Source organism: Chamaea fasciata, unplaced genomic scaffold, assembly GCF_029207755.1.
Source record: "Chamaea fasciata isolate MVZ Bird 193981 ecotype frontalis unplaced genomic scaffold, bChaFas1.0.hap1 SCAF_3, whole genome shotgun sequence".
Lineage (NCBI taxonomy): Eukaryota > Metazoa > Chordata > Aves > Passeriformes > Sylviidae > Chamaea > Chamaea fasciata.
This window is the reverse complement of record NW_027094088.1, coordinates 395529-409659: the sequence shown is the minus strand read 5'-3', so window position 1 is coordinate 409659 and position 14131 is coordinate 395529. Positions and strand designations below refer to the sequence as shown.

General features: G+C 57.3%; 1 protein-coding gene across 1 annotated transcript; it reads left to right on the top strand.

The window, feature by feature from the left end:
• The first annotated feature begins 7840 nt into the window (after nucleotides 1–7840).
• On the top strand, nucleotides 7841–11932 carry VSX1 (visual system homeobox 1). The gene is made up of 5 exons (XM_066180340.1): nucleotides 7841–8216; nucleotides 8563–8641; nucleotides 8902–9025; nucleotides 9931–10111; nucleotides 10730–11932. The coding sequence occupies exons 1-5, from the start codon at nucleotides 7841–7843 to the stop codon at nucleotides 10993–10995; spliced, it is 1026 nt and encodes a 341-aa protein (XP_066036437.1). The 3' UTR covers nucleotides 10996–11932.
• Nucleotides 11933–14131: the final 2199 nt, after the last annotated feature.

The following is a 14131-nucleotide window of genomic DNA, read 5'->3' as shown; positions in this document are numbered from 1 at the left end:
GGGTTGGGGTGTTACAGAAACGCTGTGTCACCTCAGGTGCTCTCCAAGCATGGGATCAGTCGCTGTCACCGCCCTGCAGGGAGTGGGTAAAAGACAACTCACATGGTGAGCTGGGGTGTCAGGGACAGGAGCAGATTCGCTAGTGTTTCGGCCTCCATGAACAGGTACTTTACCCAGGGTAGCTCTGTTATGAAGCTTTCCTTGAGTGCTCTGTACCCTGAGGGTGTGGGATAGGACTGTGGAAGAGGCTCACCTGCATCGCACTTGCCTTTAAGGAGAAGCTCCTGTCACCTGCTGGGAAGTGTGGCCCTGGGCAAGACCTGGGCTGCTGTGGTTTCAGCAGGGTCTGGGGACACATCCTCAGGGACTCGTCTTCCACAGATGTTCAGCTTCGTGCAGGGAATCTAGGAAACTTCTGTCTAGAACATCTGGCATGGGGAAGCTCTCCCATCGTTTCCTCCTCTGCACCACAGTCAGAGGCACAGCCTGGTATTGTTTGTCACAGATCAATGCATTTACCCATGTGGAAAAATGTCATTACCACCAGGGCTCGGCTTTTCTTTCCCCTTGAACCGCCCCTGCTGTGCTGGTGAGGGGCTGGCTAATTGCCTCTTTTCTCAGGTTGCCCCTGGGGATGGCTGCCCCACAGCCTGCCACGCAGCTCAGCTGCACTCTCAGGGCTTCCCCAGCCGAAGGGGCTGCTTTGACAAACAAATGAACACTCAGCCGCTGTGCAGGACCGTGGGGCTCTTTGTTACATCTCCTCCTGTGAGCTAAAGAATCAAAGGGAGGGGTCACTTAAAAAGAGAGGGAAGGATGCATCACGGGCTCCCAGCCAGGAGGGGAGATGCAGGTAACCTGCTCGTCTGTGCGTCCTGCTGGGATGGACCCCAAAACGGCACTGAGGCACAGGTTTCCTGCCCCGGGCAGACAAGAGCAGAGGGAAGGGTATTGCCCGGGGTTTCTGCTGTCACTGCTGCGTGTTCACCTCTCAGGAGTCTGGGAGTGCTTTGGCTGGAAGAGCTCTGCAGGAGCTGCAAAGGAGGCTGAGCCGGGGGACGTTGAAGGAAACTGGTGACCAGGCATCTTTTCCCTGTAGAAACTGGAAACTTTCTAGGTATCAAACAACAGGAAATAAGAGCCTTCACTGCAATTTCCAAATAGGAAGAAAATACATTTGTTCCACCATCAAAATCCATCGTAACCTCAAGCCAAAAGGGCAGACTGCAGACAACAGTCCCACCACAAATGAGGGCTTTATTTCTTCCTCTTATTACTTTTCTTCCTCTTCTTTTTCCCAGAGTGTAACAATACCAATAATATAAGTCCTGTTTGAGATGATCAAATAATTTTTCATTGTCAGCAACATTCAATCTGTTCACTTTATACAGCATGTTCCCTTTTGGCATCAAGGCCCACCTTGACTATGTTAGAGGAATCCTGTCAAAGCAAAACCCAGGTGCCTGTAGAAAAACTGGAAAGTCCTCTGTGCTAAGGTCTATCCTTTATTGTAGAAAAAATAAGTCCCCCAAGAAAATTTTACAAGTTTTACAACTCAGTGCTGCCAGTGTAAGAGGATAGAGGAGAAGATGGTGTAGGAGGGACATTGGTGAGAGCAAGGCTGAGCTATAAAAGGAGAACCAGGAAGGAGAATTCCCCAGGTGTTGAAAGATGCCCTTTCTGCATCCAAAAAGAAAATTGCAGAAGGCAGTGTCAGAGCACAGAAAACACATCACTGGGTGTGTGGAGGAAAGCTGGGCAGGAACAGCTTTCCTGCAGAGCCAAGTAAAATGGGTGAAGTGAGCCACAGGAGCCCCATCTGTATTTCTCACACCAAAAAACGTGGTTGCCTACAAAGATGAGACAGGCAAGCACATGCACTTTCATTCTTCTGAGAAGGAGGATCCATGCACATGAATATATTTAGGTTATTTTTCTCTTATTTCTATAGGTCCTTTAGGTGGTCTGTTTGGGACAACACAGCTTGGGTAAAGGGTCATTTGCTTGTGCAATGTCTGATGGCATTTGTGAGACTTCCACATCAGTCTTCAGCTAAAAGACCCCAGTTTAGGTCTCTCAGGAGTCCAGTTGTTTATGGGGGAGAGGGAGGACACTGTGAAACTCATTAATGACTGACCTGGTCTGCCTGAAAACCAGCAGTTTGTGTTGGGAAGCCATGCTTCAAAACCTCCCCGCTCACTGCAGAGTAGCTGGGAAAGCCCAGGTGCCATTTGTCACAGCAAGCCCAGGCCAGTGCTGAGAAAGGGATCGGCACCTCTTTGCACAGCTTAAAGCTCTGAATTCACCTGCAGGCAGAGGTGCCCGTTTCAGCACCTGTTAGCACTCAGGAGAGCTCATCTAGAAAGCCGTATTATGGGGAAGAGTGAGAGTAGTTGCCCGTGTGCTGGTGTCCCCTGCTTTAATTAGGTTAGTTTCTTTCATGGCAAGTGCTGTCATACCAAGCTGAAAAATCAATACCATATGGCACAGCAGTCAGATAGCAAACTTGGAGATTAATTAAAGGAGAAGTGCTTCTGTTAGGTCTCAGAGCACAGCGCCTATGATTAGGCATGGCTGAACTGGTTTGGAAATGCAAAGGCTGGGCAGCACCAGAGCTGAGCTGGAGGCTCTGCCACTCTGGGGTCAGAGCAAACTGCAGTCTCCCTTTCTTTACTCACTGAGATCACTGGGTAACACGTTTTCCTGGATTTTCTTGTGTCTTGCTCCCAGGCCGGGGGACCGAGGTGCAAAGGGAAGCATTGTTCTGGAAGATCTCTGCTTGGTGAGGTGCTGGGTCTGAACGTGGAGAAAGTGCTGCCAGGGGGCCGGCTTTACTCCTAGGCTGGGAGCTGGGAAAGCCATGGGAAGGAGAGGAGAGGAGAGGAGAGGAGAGGAGAGGAGAGGAGAGGAGAGGAGAGGAGAGGAGAGGAGAGGAGAGGAGAGGAGAGGAGAGGAGAGGAGAGGAGAGGAGAGGAGAGGAGAGGAGAGGAGAGGAGAGGAGAGGAGAGGAGAGGAGAGGAGAGGAGAGGAGAGGAGAGGAGAGGAGAGGAGAGGAGAGGAGAGGAGAGGAGAGGAGAGGAGAGGAGAGGAGAGGAGAGGAATCAGACTCCATCACTTGGGAAGTTCCATTTCCAGGGCACAGACCAGAGTGGGACAATGTCTACCCCGCTTTTGGGACTTGCTGATTTAATGAATGTGGCAGCTATTGTGTGTGTTTGGGACCCTCACAGCCGTTTTTCTTCTGCCGATACTTTCTTTTCTTTTCGGCTTTAATGAGTGTTTCTCTAATTGACTTGATGATTTCTGTTTAATTAGCACATTTTGGAGGAATGATCAAAAAATAATAAGATAAAGTAATCAGACAAGCATAGTGCAAAGGAATAATAGCTCCTTTGTGGGGCTAATTGGAATGGACAGTCCATCGGCTAGTTTGGGGCTCCTCACAGTTGGATATTCCCAGCCTAGTTGTGCCTTGTGCCCAGAGCTTCCAAACACCCACATAGGCCCAGCTTTGGTAGTCATTTCAATTAGCTTTAATGAGCTGCGAATGAGCACCAAGGAGAACCGACTCTGGGCCTGACCTGTTTTGCCATTGCCCAGACTTTGCTTCAGGCTGTGGCAGCAGAGTTTGCCCAGAACCTGCATCAGGTGCCAGGCCCTGGGTAGCACCAGGCAGAGCATCTCCAGGGAGGGCTGTCCCAGCTCACACACCCTGTGCAGGACAAGAGGGGGTTGCCCACGGGGATGTGAGATGGGCGGATAAACAGTACTAGAAAGCAACAAGTTTGGCAGAAGCAAGAAGGAGGGGAAGCAAAAAGCAGCAGCTGAAGGAGCAACCAGAAATCGGAGATACCACTGTTGTGCCTACTCCATCTGGGTTTCTTCCTGAACACTCTGTCCCTCCCTGTTATTCCCATACATACACGTCTGGAATAAGCTCAGTCTCCTCCCTAGGAGCAGGAACAATGCCTTCCATGGGCTACATCACCTGCAGATCCTTGGAGATACACAGGGTGAGCTCTGCTTGCTGACCGACTGCCAGCCATGCTTACAGTTGATGCTGTAGGTGCAGCACCTTGATGGCCATTTGTTTGGCCAGGAATTAATTAGGAGATGGACTCCAGGCTGCTGTGACAGCTGTCTGCGTGCGGCACTTCCCAGCAGTTTGATTAAATCTGTGACACTCCAGATGTGAGCGCCCTGTGCAGCGGCACATGGTTTGCTCTTAAACTCCACTTAAACCGTGACTGCTCTTCTGGTTTTAATCAAAGGCAAATGCCTTAAGACAGAAATCTGCAGAGGAATTAGTAGGGATGTCTCTGGGGCATGCGGAGTGGGACATGGAAAGGGACCCCCCGTGCCAAATTAGGGCTGACAACACTTGCCGTAAGCTGGGCTGGCAATGCCACTGCACTGAGCAGGTGGTGCGTGGCCAGCTGTGGCTGAGCTCAGCCTGCAAACCCTCTGCTTCACCCACATCCAGTCGAGCTGCAAACGAAGCACTTCCCACAGCCTGACAGTGCAGAGAGCACAGGTTCCCTCATTCATTTGACCTGTTCACACCGCCTGCCTCTGCAAATCCATCATCCCAAAACAGACAGTACTTGGCCACTGCATAGACCTGTTTCTAACTGGCCAGGAGTGCACACACGACCCACCACTGAGCCCTGCTGCAGCCTGAGGAAAGCCCCATTGCCTGCATTTCCAGGAGGAGGCTCATCTATAACTTAGAGATGGGGATTTAGCCTTGCAAAACACAGGTGTGACTGGCTGCAACAGCCACCTCTTTGCTGCTTTCTCCCCAGCTATGGCCTGTTTCTCAGTTCCTTTTCACCCTCGTGTCAGAGGCAATGCTTTCTCAACAGCCGTCACTTCCCCATGTTCCCAGCAGGATGTGGAGGAGGCAGAAGAAAAGCCCTTTCCTTTTGTTTATTGAGGTTCCCACCCTTGCTGAATTGCCTGTGTTGCCATCAGCTGGCTGCTCACCCTGCTGCACTCCACTCCTGGGTCACCCTGCACCTGTGCAAGGCCCACCATGGCCACCAGCAGGCTGGCTGAGCTTGCCCTGCGCAGCAGGAGCCCAAGGGCTGTGGGGCCAGCACCATCCCGGGGAGCAGGCTCCAACCTGCCCCTGTGCTGCTGTGCCAGGAGCAGATGCAGGTGTGGGCTGTGGTGCTGGGGAGGAGGACTGTGCTGAGACTGCTGGTGCAGGTACAATGGATGGGTGTGCAGTACGAGCTGGGCTTTTGGAGATGGGTTCTCCATCCAGCCTGGGGCACAGGAGCCTCTTCCACCCCGAGCTGCCTGAAACTGTCAGATGGTCCTTTATTATTGACCTGATTCATATCTAAACCAGGGAGGTGAAAGCTGTCTTATCCCATTACTAATCCCCTAAACCAGGCCCTTCAATACCTTCTCCGTGCTGCCCCCTCCTCTCTGCTACAGCAGGTGGTTCCAGGCTGAGTGCACATCCTTCTGGGGCTTTCCCTGAGCCCCGTGGTGAGGACAGGGTCTCCAAAAACCCACCAAATGCTGGCTCTGGAGTTATCATCAGCTGCGGGGGGGTCTGCCAAATTGCTGCATGTATCTGTAACTCCTAAGGGCTTGCAAGGCTTGTTCCTGGGGTCTGAGTGGGACAGCTCCAGGCATCCATCCCATCATGGGTGCCCTCCATCCTATAGGTCATGGCAGGTGTCTGACACGGTGGTGGAGCAGCCACGGGGAGGAGGGGATAACCTGTCCCACCTTGCTGGGCCCCTAGTCCTGCAAAGTGCAGCAGGGACGGGGGTGCTCCAGCACCAGCTGCAGGCAGTGTTCACGCCCTGGGACACGGGACTGCACTGGGGTCCTGTGGCCTGCTCTGGTAGAGCCCCGTGGAGATCCTGGCTGCTGGGGCACCTTGAGGCTGCTGGGCCGGCTGGCACAGGCATCCTGCCCGTGGAGAGGGGGGGCAAACCCCAGGGAAATTAGAGCAAGGGGCGATGTTTGATGTTCTGCTCTTTAAGCGATTAATAATCTTTCGGCGTCGGAGAATCAGCTGAAAATCTTCCTTAGAAAATAATGAGCAGAGAAACATTTACTGATTAGTCTAATCCCAGCTAATCCTATCTGATGAGCATATATCAAGATATCCTTTAACTGATTTATTGTCCAAAGGACCGGTGGAGATGCCCGTCTTCACCGTGGCTGGGGGAGCTGGGGGTGGCAGCAGGAGTGTCCCCACACCCCATGCCACGTCCTGTCCCGGGAGCGGGTGTGTCCCCAGCCCCCAGGGCATGGCCTGGGTCACCCTCGGCCCGGGCGGCAGCGCCATATCCAGGCCACCTTGCCAGCACGGGGAGATTTAATCGCTATTTCCATTTCTGCATCTATCGGCTTTCTCTTGGGTTTGAGCTTTTATGTTTCATAAACTGATTAGGAGCAATTATACGTGCTTTATCCCCAAACTTTCCAAATGCCTAGGCCATATGCATATTTAAGGCTTCATCATCTCTCCCAACAGCTCAGCCTCAATGTAAACTGCTGAAATCAAGCTGATTCTGGGACAACATCAAAAATTAGGGTTTTAACCACTAATATCTGCTCGAACAGGAAATTTGTTGTGGGTGGTGGCCGGATTATGACTTCTAATTACTGTGGCAGATCCTCCCTGCCTAGCAGTGAAAGTCTCCTATTCCAGCAAAACTGCAGCAAAAGCACTCTGGAGAAGCGAAGGTGCCCAAGGGGACCCCGAGGTGCTCTGTGCCTGGGCAGGGGGCAGCCCCAGGGGGGGGGATGCCCCAAGCATCCCTCCATCCTGAGCACACGAGCACCCTGAATTGGGCGGCTTGGGAAGCATGGCCACACTCCCACACCTCCCATTCCCCTCACACCCATTTGCCTTCCTTGGTGAGAAGCACGACGGTCCAGAGGGTCCCCCCCGCCAGCCCCCAGCGCCGGCCACGGCAATTATCCTAAATGAAAGTTATTGTTCTGCTAATCCCGGGAACAGCTTGCGATGGGAGATTTGGGTCTTTCTTTAATAATGCAAAGTTAATGCGGAGTCCCCTTGTAATTATCTTTATCAGAAGGACCCTCGGTTAATCTGACCGTCCAATGAAGGCCTGGATCAGGCGGCCCGTGTAAGCCGGTTGTAAATCATTTCCATCAACAGATGAAGGGAAGGGGGAAAAAAATTGCAGCCCAGGTGCAAGAATCTGGGAGCAAAAGGGAGCACAGAGGCCAGGCACCTCGAGGCGGCCGTGGCCCTGGTGACAAGACACCTGGGGTCAGGGAGGGTCCTGCCCAACAGCCCCAGCCTGTCCCCATCCCTGTCTCTAGGGTGCTGAGCCCAATGGGATGTGGGGCTGAAGGGTCTTGGGCTGGAATGGGGGTACCGGGGAGTGCACTGCCGGGCACTGGAAGAGGAGATACGGGGACACAGGGACATAGCAGGGGGTTCCTGGGAGGAAACCCGGAGAGGGAACCCACGGGGATGTGAGGCGGGTTTATGGAGGAGGGGGGGAACAGGGTGGCCGGGCCGGGGCGGGACAGGCACTGGGAGGTGGTCCTGGAGAGGATCTGAGCGACACCGCAGGGGACGCGGCGGGGGGCGGTGAGGACCGAGGGGCGGGGGCCGAGGGGAACGGAGGGAGGGACGGCGAGAGGGGGCGGCGGGGGCCGGGCGGGGGCCTGGGAGGGCCGCGGGGCCGGTGCGGGCGGGAGGGGGGACAGAGGCCGTTAATCCGGGGATTGGGAGCACCCCCCCGCCGGTCTGGAGTGTGATTGGAGCCGGGACCGGCGGCGGGACGATAAAAAGGGCGGCGGGCGGCGGCGGCCGGGCCAGGCGGCGGCGGCGGCGATGCCGGGCCGGGCGGAGCCGTCGGGGGGACGCGCGGCGGCGGGGCCGGTGGCGGTGCCCGTACCCGTACCGGTGACACCCGGGGCGGCGGCGCGGCCGGGAGGCGCGGGGCTGCGGGCCAAGGGCTTCGCCATCACCGACCTGCTGGGGCTGGAAGCCGAGCTGCAGCCGCCCCCCGGGCCGCCCCCGGCCGCCACCGCCGGTGCCTACGAGGGCGGCGGGGCGCTGGGGCTGGGGCTGGGGCTGCTGTGCAGCCTGGGGGGCCCGGGCGCCCCGTGCCTGCTGCCCGCCCCGCTGCCGCTGCTGCCCGCCCGCGGCCCCCGCCCGCCTCCCGGGCCGCCGCCCGCCGCCCGCCGCCACAAGGAGAACATCTCCGGTGAGCGGGGTCGGGGTCGAGGGTGGCCGCCCAGGCGCGCACGGGGACCCCCGTCCGGAGCCGCTGCCGGGGCTGCCCCGCACCCGCGGCCGCGGCCGGCATCCTCCCGGCCGTGCGCGATCGGCTCCCGTGCTCCCGGTCCCGCCGGGATGCCGAGCCTTCCACCCTCCGGCAGGCGTGGGCTCCCACCCCCTGCCCCGGGACGGCACCGCCGCTGCGGCGCCCCGGGCTCGGCCGTGCGAGGGGACCCGTCCCTGCCCCGGGGCCGCGGTCGGGGAGCTGCGATCGGTTGCCCCGCTCTCGACGGGAACGTGACTCTTCCCCTCCCGCATGCTGCTGCTGCCAGATGAGGACAGCCTGTCTGGGGACGCCGGCGACATGAAGATGTCCACCTCGCAGATCAAGAGGAAAAAACGCCGGCACAGGTAGCGCCCGGGAGCCAGGCTGTCCCCGTTCTCACCTCCTCGCTGCTGCCACCGTCCTCCCGGTGTTCCTCTGATCCCCAGGCTGGGGCGGTCGGTATCCCCGAGGGGGGATAAAGGGAGGAAAGGGAGGAAAGAGGAGGGCTGCAGCTGGGGTGGGGGGAGGATTTTCCGGAGGAAAACCTCAGCATGGGGGTGCTGCCAGCCTCGCTGTTTGCCCAGGGGTCCGGACGGTGTGACAGGATGCTCTCTCCTCTCGGCAGGACTGTGTTCACAGCTCACCAGCTGGAGGAGCTGGAGAAGGCTTTCAATGAAGCGCACTACCCCGACGTCTATGCCCGGGAGATGCTGGCTGTGAAGACGGAGCTGCCGGAGGACAGGATACAGGTAGGTGGCTGCAGCCGTCCTCTCTCTTCCGTGGAGTCTGCGGGCTGCCAGCATCCGGCCGTCTCCTCTGCCCCGTGGCAGTGAGTGCAGGTGGTGGGAACGTGGTGGCACTGAAACGCTGCAGGGCGCCCGGGGGGAGGCTCAGCTTCTGCCTGCTGGCACCGAACAGCTTCCAAATGGACGTGCAGAACCAGGGGACTGAGCCGGCCCCAGCAGTTGCTCACTGCTGGCAACTTGGCTCTGTCCCCCCACTCAGGCAGGAGCTGGGAGCAATTCGGAGCTGCTGGGCCAAGCTGTGACACGGCAGCTTGCTCACTGGCTTGCCCCTGTGAGGGACACGTGGCATTTTAGGGCCTGATGCTGCTCCCTTATGGAACAGCTCAGTGGCTTAAGAATGAGGTGGTGGTCTGGGCAGCGGCCTGGTTATATCTACACCCCTCAAGCCTTCGAATACAGGAGTGGGGTGGGAGGAGGGACCTGGGCACCTTCTGTCATCACTGGTCACTGCATTAGGGAGCCCTTTTTCTGGAGAGGCTGGTGCTTTGTGGATCAGGCAGGGAGGCCCCGCGGGCAGGCAGAGCAGCGTAGGGTGACTTTGGCTGGGATCACCCTCCTGTGCCACGATCAGCCTCGTGTTAACATGTGCTCCCTCTCCCCCCCTTCCTCCCCTCTCTGACACCCACGTGTGTGCCCTCCCTCACACCCCTCCCCACACGCCGCCCTCCCGGCGCCGCCTGCGTGTCCGCACCCCGTGTCTGCACACCCCACGCCTCCACACACCCCACGGCTGACCTGTGCCCTGGCCGGACGTTCCCCCGTTCCCAACGGGCCCTGGACGCCCGCCCCGGGGGCTGTCTCCTCCCCAATCCCACCCCTCCGTGCTCTCCTGGCTGTTACCCCTGAAGGTTTGGTTTCAGAACCGAAGAGCCAAGTGGCGGAAGCGGGAGAAGTGCTGGGGCCGGAGCAGCGTGATGGCCGAGTACGGCCTCTATGGGGCCATGGTGAGGCACTCCATCCCCCTGCCCGAGTCCATCATCAACTCCGCCAAGAGCGGCCTGGTGGGATCCTGCGCCCCGTGGCTGCTGGGTGAGTGGGAGCTCGGGGAGCTGCTGGGGGGATCAGGGCTCAGCTTCTTTCCTGTGGCTGCCCTTGCCTTCTTACAAGAAGGAATGGGGGCTCCCCGGCCTGGGCTGTGTGCAGGCTGCCAAGTGCCCCGGGTTTTCCACCTCCTCCTTGCAAAGAGCAGCTAGGAAAGGAAAAGGAAAGGAAAAGGAAACCCTTTTACTGCTGTGTCAGATGGGTGCCTGCACGTGGGTGGGTATCTCTGCAATGCTAGCAGGCAGCACGGGAATTGCAAGGCATCTAAGAAGACACTACCACCCACCCCTAAACTGAAGGTTCCTCAGAGCTGCCCCCTGCTCACACAGAGTCAAAATCCAGGTTGGAAAGGGTCAATACAGCACACCTCTCCCTTTAAGCCTTCCCTGCTACAGGGGAGGTACAGACTAATTTTGCCACAAGCCATCCCCTCGGGCTGCAGAGAGCAGGGCTCTGGGTTGGGAAAGGCTGGTCGCTAGAGAGATCTTTCCCTGGGATGCAGGCAAGAACTGAGGGAAGCAGCAGTTATGCAGGAGGTGATCCTGAGCCATCCCAGGCAGAAATAAGCAACCTGTGCCCTTGGCTTTGCTCTCTCCCTTCTGCAAGGTATGCACAAAAAGTCCATGGAGGTAAGCAGGAAGGCAGAGAGCCAAGAGAAGCTGGCAGATGGCTGGCGAGTGGAGCAGGAGGAGGAGGAACTCAAAGGGACTCAGGCCAGTTCCCAGAGGGGCTCCGACAAGCTTGGGCCTGCAAAAGACTCGGAGGACACAGCCATCGACCTCTCCAGGACAGCCAAGCACGAGAAGAGGGGTGTGCTGAGGCAGTACATCAACGGGGACCCCCCCACAGAGCAGAACGACAGGGACCACTGAGCCTGGGCTGCCCCGGAGGAGGCCAGACCTCACAGCATCCTGGCCACGCCATAATATTTATTGATTTATTGATATATATATTTTTTTTCTTAAATAACAGAACTTTTATCTCAATTCAGGGCATTTTCAAACTGGGCACACGCATCCCCTTGTCTCCTCACTTTCAAGCTGTTCACTTCTCAGCAGAGCCGGGGTGGAGGGCGGCAGAGGGGTCGCATGGGGCCAAGAGCAGTGCGAGGACAGGAGCGCGTTGTGGTCAGCACCGATTGCTGCTGGGGAGGAGCCCCCTTCCCCTCCGTGCTGGGACCACTTCCCCAGCTAGCCGGAAGCACAAAGAGGAGCAACACAAAGAGGAGAGTTGCTCCCTCCTCCAAGACACAGGTGCAAGGATGCTGCAGGAGTTTACAGACGCCTTCTCCAGGCGCTTCCACCCCGGCGCAGCAGCTGTGTGTGAGCCCTTCCAGCCGAGCACACGGCTCTTCCACCTCAAGGGGTTTTGAAACAGGGTAGGGTTCATCCTCAAGCTGGTGTAACCTGACTGACAGGCAGGTTTATACTCCCTGAGGATCCAGCCTGCCAACGCAGCCTTATCACTGGATTTACACTGTGCATCTTCCTTAACTCGTATTTGGGAGAAGGGGGGTAAGGATGTTTTTGTTTATGCAATGATTTTGTACACTCTTGAATGTCACTTGCCACACTATGCATGATAGAATAGACCTTCTTGAGAAGCAAGCCATAGTACCCTGGAGCAATTAAACAATTTTGTGAATTGACATAAGAAGATAATTTGTAATTGTCTGTAAAAAGTGTTAATGTCAGAGCTGTTTCTTGGTCGCCCTATATTTATGTCTAAAAGCACTTTAGTAATCTGGAATTTTGAATGTGGCTCTTCCTGTATTGTCCACCATTTATTTATTACACATCCATAAATAAAATTGTGGTGTATCTTTGGTTTTCATGCTCTGCATTGCAATTTATACCTTCCTTTGACACATCTCATGGCAGTTGCTGGACTGGTCCATGCACATGCCTCAACAGCTCTCCTGGAACACCTCCAGTTTCATCTACCAGCCAAAACATAACGGAAAATTATCCAAAGGTTTTATTAAAATCTGAGTAATTCCAATTTGGAAAGTGTCCTAATACAGCTCAGGGGGTGTGTGGCCAGGTACTGATGCCATCACCTGGTCCTGCCTCTGCTGCTGGGCCTGGCTGCTCTCACAGATGCAGCCACAGGCTGTGCTGGACAGGGGGAGAGTGGGGGGACAGTTCCTGGGAAGAGCAAATCATTATGTGGCAGATTTCCTGCCTTTCCCCTCCTTTGCACAGCCAGACCCCACCAGGCAGCCAGGGGAGGGGTAACATATGCACGGCAAATGCAAGCTTTGCAGAAAAAAAAAAAAAGTTTGCTGGGGGGGCTGTGGAGAGCACAGTTCAGGAAAGGACCAGCCAGGGCTTATTGCAGCAGCAATTAGGCTCACTGAGAGCCGAGACTTAGCACATTGGAGGCCTAATCCTGCCTGAGCAGCATCTGCAAACCTTTTATTTGGGCTGTGCCACGCTGGCACTGGATGCTTGCAATCCCTTTTTTCCCCCCCTTTGGTCTGCCTGCTGCAGATGGCCTGGCTCTTTGCCTTGTGCTGGCTGCAGCGCTGTGAGAGCAAGCACGTCACCACCACCAGTGCCACAAGGGGAGACACTGTAATTCCAGCGTGTGCAGGGTACAGACCCCTGACGCTCCTGGTAGTGCCTGGTGGGCTCCCAGCTCCCACCACAGGCTGGGAAGGAGGAGCCAAGAGGAGGGCTACTGGCCCGAGGCACTTTTCATGTGCTGGGAAGGGACCGCGGGGCACAGGTGCTGGTGGGTGGCAGTGACTGCCCAGGCTCAGCTCCTGCTGACAGGGTCTGGTGCCCTCCTTGGGGCAGGGAGTCACTCCGGGACTCCCAGCTGTCTGCACTAACCCTGGCAGGGAATTAATTGTCCATTATCCCCCAATGTCACTGCCTGGAGCAGCAACAGGAGCAGGCCAGCACGTTCCTGTCGTTGCTTCAGGTTTGATCCATCCTGAGATCAGTGGCAGCCAGACCCAGCCACGGCTCCTGCCAGTGCTGGCTCAGGCCCGGGCCAGTGACAGGAGAAATTCTGATGCCAGGCCGCGGCTGCCCCTGGCACACAGCTCCACTGCTGCCCACGTCAGACCCCACGGCCGTCCTGGTGGCCGCATCAGGCCTGGTGCCATGAGCTTCCCTTGGTAAGGAGCCCTGGGGGTCCCTCAGCCACCAGTGCTGGGCTTGCTCGAGCAGGAGATCCCTTCCCTGTGGCCCAGGCACGAGAAGACAGTAAATTCAAGGCCGGTGTCCAGCACATGCAGATGTCCCCACTGACCGAAGCTGGCTGCCAGGCAGCCGGGGGTGCCCGGCGGTGCTGGGGCCGTCCCGGGGACGGGCCCAGAGCAGAGAAGGCTGCAGGGCTGCGTTTGCGGAAGCACCTTCACGGTGCCATTTCCGCGCAGCTTGAGCAATACCGGTATGGAACCGTGTCGCCTCGTTTCGGCCACTCCTCCCGAGGCGCGGGAGGATCGGCAGCGCAGGGAGCGGGTCCGAACGCTTTGTCAGCGCTCCCTCGTGTGGAGCGGGGCGGTGCGACACGGCCAGCGGCCCGGGAAAGGGCCAGAGGCTGGCTGGAGCCCGGGGGGCAGCTGGAAGCCTCACTCCCTCCTCTGATCCTCACAGACCCCCGCGGGGGCGCGTCTGGACCCGTGCTGTGGATGCAGAATTCAGGAATCCTGCGGGGTTTGTGTTTCATTACTCCCCAACTGCATCCCCAACGGGCACTTGGTACAAGGAGCAGCCTCTGGCAGAGGGCACAGGCGCTGATCAGAGCCTCTGGCTTTCTCCGGACTGCTCCAGGGCCGGTCCTGCCCTGGGGTGCACCAGGCACAGCATCGCCCGCTAGCTCAGGAAGGGGATTGTTCCCTCTGCTCTGCACTGCGGCGGCCTCACCTCGAGTCCGGGGGGCAGTTTCGGGCACTGCAGTGTAAAACAGACACTAAAATTATCAGAGAGCTTCCAAAGGAGGGCTATGAAGATGCTGAAGGGTCCGGAGGGGAAGTCTTGTGAGGAGCAGCTGAGG